Genomic DNA, 4,065 nt, shown 5'->3' on the forward strand with positions numbered 1-4,065 from the left:
TAATCCCCAGTACAGAAAATAATACAAGATAAGAAAAAAAAAAAAAAAAAAAAAAAATTACTTGAGAAAATAAACATACCAAAACAAGCTACAACAAAAATTTTCAGTTTCCACTGGTTTAAAATAGTGTCCTTTAAACCACAAATCATGCTTTATGCAAAGCAGCATTTCCAGGATCGTAAGTTACTGCTATTATTTGGCATTTAAAATGCCTTTCATCTGAGGGTCCTTCCATTCTGTACATGTTTTTATGACAAGCTACCTATAGAGGTAAATTATAATGATGTTTCAAAAATACCAAGACATTAATTTAAAGTGATGCTAAGCTCTGATAATTATTTGATATTCACCTAGCCAAGTCTGCAATGAAGCATCAAACAGAGCCCCAGTTGGCTTCCAGGCCCACACTTGTATTATATGATGGAACATGCCTAGCTTTCATCACATGTACATCTGGAGATGGTTTCCTCCCTAAATTTGTTATCAGTCAGGTGTGGTGGCACATGTCTGTAATCCCAGCACTTGGGAGGCTGAGGCAGGAGGACTGCTGAAGTGAAGCCAACCTGGACTACACAGTGAGTTCAGGGGCAGCCTGAACTATACTGTGAGACCCTGTCTCAAAAAACAAACAAAAATTTGTTATCATTCCATTATAGCTATTATCATCAGACTAGTTGTTCAAAAAACTAACACCTTTTCAAGTGTCTGCATATGTACAGTCAACGCTCATATGAAGAATGAATTGTAAACTAGTGATCCCCAATGAAGGGCAGACATGTAATACAATTCTTTAAAAATAAGGGACAAAACAGAAAATTCTAGAATTTTCATTTAATTCATCCTCTGAATTATTTTGTGGTTATAATGTACATAGCTATTACTCCATGTGTATTACTTTTTGGATTGTTTTTGTTTTTTGGTTTTGGTACTGGGAATCGAACTCAGGACCTTGTGTTTGCCAGACACGGGCTGTGTTGTTGAGCTATATATCCCCGGCCCACCAGTATATTACTGATGCATATAGTGTATTATACATGTACAGCAATAAAACACATTAGTTTATGTATAATGTATTATGTACACAACAAGGAGCATGTTGTGAAACTTAGAGGGATATGTGACTATTTGGAGGTCAATGGTCCTAACACTCCCTGGCAGGAAAATTTAGTCAGCACATTTAAAAAAAATTCCTTGAAGAAATAGCATCAGAAATGGAAGGTAGGCCCATCATAGTGGCGCATGCCTATAATCCCAGGATTTGGGTGGCTGAGGCAGGAGGATTGTGCAAGTTTGAGACCAGCCTGGGCTATATAGTGAGTTCAGGCCAGCCTGAACTACATAAGGAGACCCTGTCTCAAAGACAGACAGAAAGACAGAAAGACTGAAAGACAGACAAACAGAAAGAAAGAAATGGAAGCTTGGTAAAGAATAAAGGTTAATCCAAGCCAAGTAAACGCATTGGTACTGACAGGGTAGAGCCCTGAAAGGTAAACTGTGGTGAGTGGGGTATCGAGGAAAATGACTATCTGTGGGTAAAAACTGTTTACTTTTATGATCTGATGAAAGGAAGTGACTCAAGTGTCTGGGTGGATACTGGTCCCGCCGATGGGCAAGCCAGTGAAAGACAACCGACCACCAGACATCCTAAAATAGATACTATGTTGTCAAGTTACAATGGAGCCAACAGAACTAACTTGAAAAACAGGCCGCTGTTTACAGATATCTAATACAGGCTTAACACTAGGCAGCCTGGATTTGTATGTGCTAATTTGGCTTAGGAAGAAAGTAAATGGTAAAATACTGACATAGTGAACAAGGAAGAATTTGGAGTTGGCTTAATCATTTAAGTAGGTACAGTATTCCTAAATTTCCCAATTGGCAGGACAGTCTGTCTTGACTACACAAATTTTTTTTTAACTATACTGAGGACTTTAACAATACAAAGACCACTAGCTACATCCTTAGCCCTTTTCCTTTCTTTATTTTGAGACAGAATCCAGTTAATTGTACAGGCTAACTTCAAACTTGCAGTTCTCCTGCCTTAGCCCCCTTAGTAGCTGGGATTACAGGCATGCACGTCAGAAAAGTACAACTGTCTTTCCGTCTGACACTCCCCTTCAATGTACTTAAATTTTCTGTTACAACCATCTGAAAAAGTGTAGCAGGGTATGTAGAGCTCAGAGGCAGGGCACTCGCCTAGCACGCTCAAAATCCTGGGTTCCATCTCGAGCAACACACACACACACACACATACACACACAGTCCAGGAAGTGAAACAATACAGTCCCTCTCCTTTCCCAGATCCTGATTTTTTGTTTTTTTTATCTAATTTTATTTCTGCTACCACTGGTGATTACAATCAGGGTAATATAACAGGTAGAAGGAAAAAAAATTGGAAAAGCCAATTTTTCTCCTTAAAGTGTCCTTTCCTATTTTTATGGATTTCTTCGGGAGCTTGGGGGTGGGGGTCCTACCAACTTTTTTGTAGCTTTTGCCAGACAGTATTTAAGTGACACTTTGTGTCCTGAAATAAATTTTTTGTAGTAGGTTTATGCCAAGGTTTTAAAGTTCACGTTGTGTAAGGGAACCAGCCCTCTGAACAAAATATTGACACATTTGTTTATCATAAGACAGGGAATAACAAGCTGTAGTTGGGCAATAGTTTCTGGAACTATTTCATAACTGCAGCAGAAAATCAAGATTTACATTCTGGGGCCTTGGAAGAGTTCTATAATTTTCCTAATATTTAGACTATGTCCTCCAAAGCCCTCTTTATCAAGAGGAAAGTGCTTTATCAAGTCGGAAAGTGCGTTAGGGCAAAGGCTGAGGGAGTTGCTGTCATCTATTCTGTTTGATAAACAACTGACAGCCCCAAAGCACCTTGAGAATAAATTGCTTATTTAAAATGCGAGAGGCCGAACTGCCTTCCAGTAAGCGGGGTAGGAAAATGAAACTCTTAAGTCCGGCTGAGCCAGATACCACCCTAGGCCATTTTCAAGTTTACATCCTTATAAAGCACTGAGCTTTGAACTGACCCCAGCTGAATGGTGACCTGAAAGGAGGGCCTCCTGCTTGGCGTGGTGGCGCACGGCTGTCGTCCTTAGTCCCAGCACTTGAGACTGAGCCAAACCAAAGCAGGTTGATTGTGAATTCGAGGCAAGCCTGGGCTACATAGCGAGTTCAAGGCCAGCCTGGACCACACAGACCTTGTCTCCAAAAAACAAAACAAAACACAACAAAAAAAAGGAGGAACTCTGGCTTACTACCAGGAAAGAATGGAGAAAAACAAACAGCTTGAGTAGAACCAATTATTACTTTTTAAAAGAATGTAACCTGAAATGCACGCAATAGGAGGAAAAGAATTCTTCCAAAGACCTCAAAAAGAAGTAGAGCAAATTTCAAACTTCTCCCCCTCACCTAAAGCGCAAGAACACGTTTAAAGGTAGACTGCGTATACGTGAGCTGGAATCCTCTCCAAAAGAGCAGATGAACTTCTACCTACCAGTGTTGCAAACTGGTATTTCTGGTTGGGGAGGCAGGGTGTCTGAACCCTGCCTGCAATCCCAGGGCTGCTGCCTGGGTGCACGGCGACACCCCAAACTCGGGAGGAGTGGGGGAGAAGGGGGCGCCGAGCCAGAAGGCGTGCAGAGCTGCCCGGCAGCCCACGTGCCCCTCGCGCTGCAGTGGGCGCGCCCGTGGCCACGTTCTCCGCTCCGCTCCCGGCGCCCACCCCAGCCCCAGCCCCAGCCCCAGCCCCAGGCGGGCTGCGGGGGCGAGCTGGGCGCCGCCACCCCGCTCCCCCCGCTTCCCAGGTCTTCTCCAGCAGCCCAGGGAGGGACGGCTCCCGGGAGGCCCCCTCACTGCCCCGCGTACCTGGCTCTCGGCCGCGGGGATGCCGGACTCGAGCTCGCACAGCGCGCGGAAGTTGTGCAGCTCGAAGTCGGCGTCGACCTGGAGGGAAAAGGTCACCTCGGAGAGGTCCCTCCGCACACAGTACACGGTGAGCAGCATGGCCCGGACCCGACCCGGCTCGGCTCGGCTGGGCCCGGCCTGGGCGCGGGGCGG

The 4,065-nt window shown here is 44.5% G+C and overlaps 1 protein-coding gene across 1 annotated transcript in view; it reads right to left on the minus strand.

Moving 5' to 3' along the window:
* Ddi2 (DNA-damage inducible 1 homolog 2) overlaps window positions 1-4,065 on the minus strand; it is a gene marked incomplete at its 5' end in the record, with an annotated part of 36,558 nt that extends 32,493 nt beyond the window's left edge. The window contains 1 exon segment of the mRNA XM_005409866.2: window positions 3,874-4,065. Coding sequence (XP_005409923.1) covers window positions 3,874-4,011 — 138 coding nt within the window.

Source organism: Chinchilla lanigera, unplaced genomic scaffold, assembly GCF_000276665.1.
Source record: "Chinchilla lanigera isolate Chin_1 unplaced genomic scaffold, ChiLan1.0 scaffold00126, whole genome shotgun sequence".
Classification (NCBI taxonomy): domain Eukaryota; kingdom Metazoa; phylum Chordata; class Mammalia; order Rodentia; family Chinchillidae; genus Chinchilla; species Chinchilla lanigera.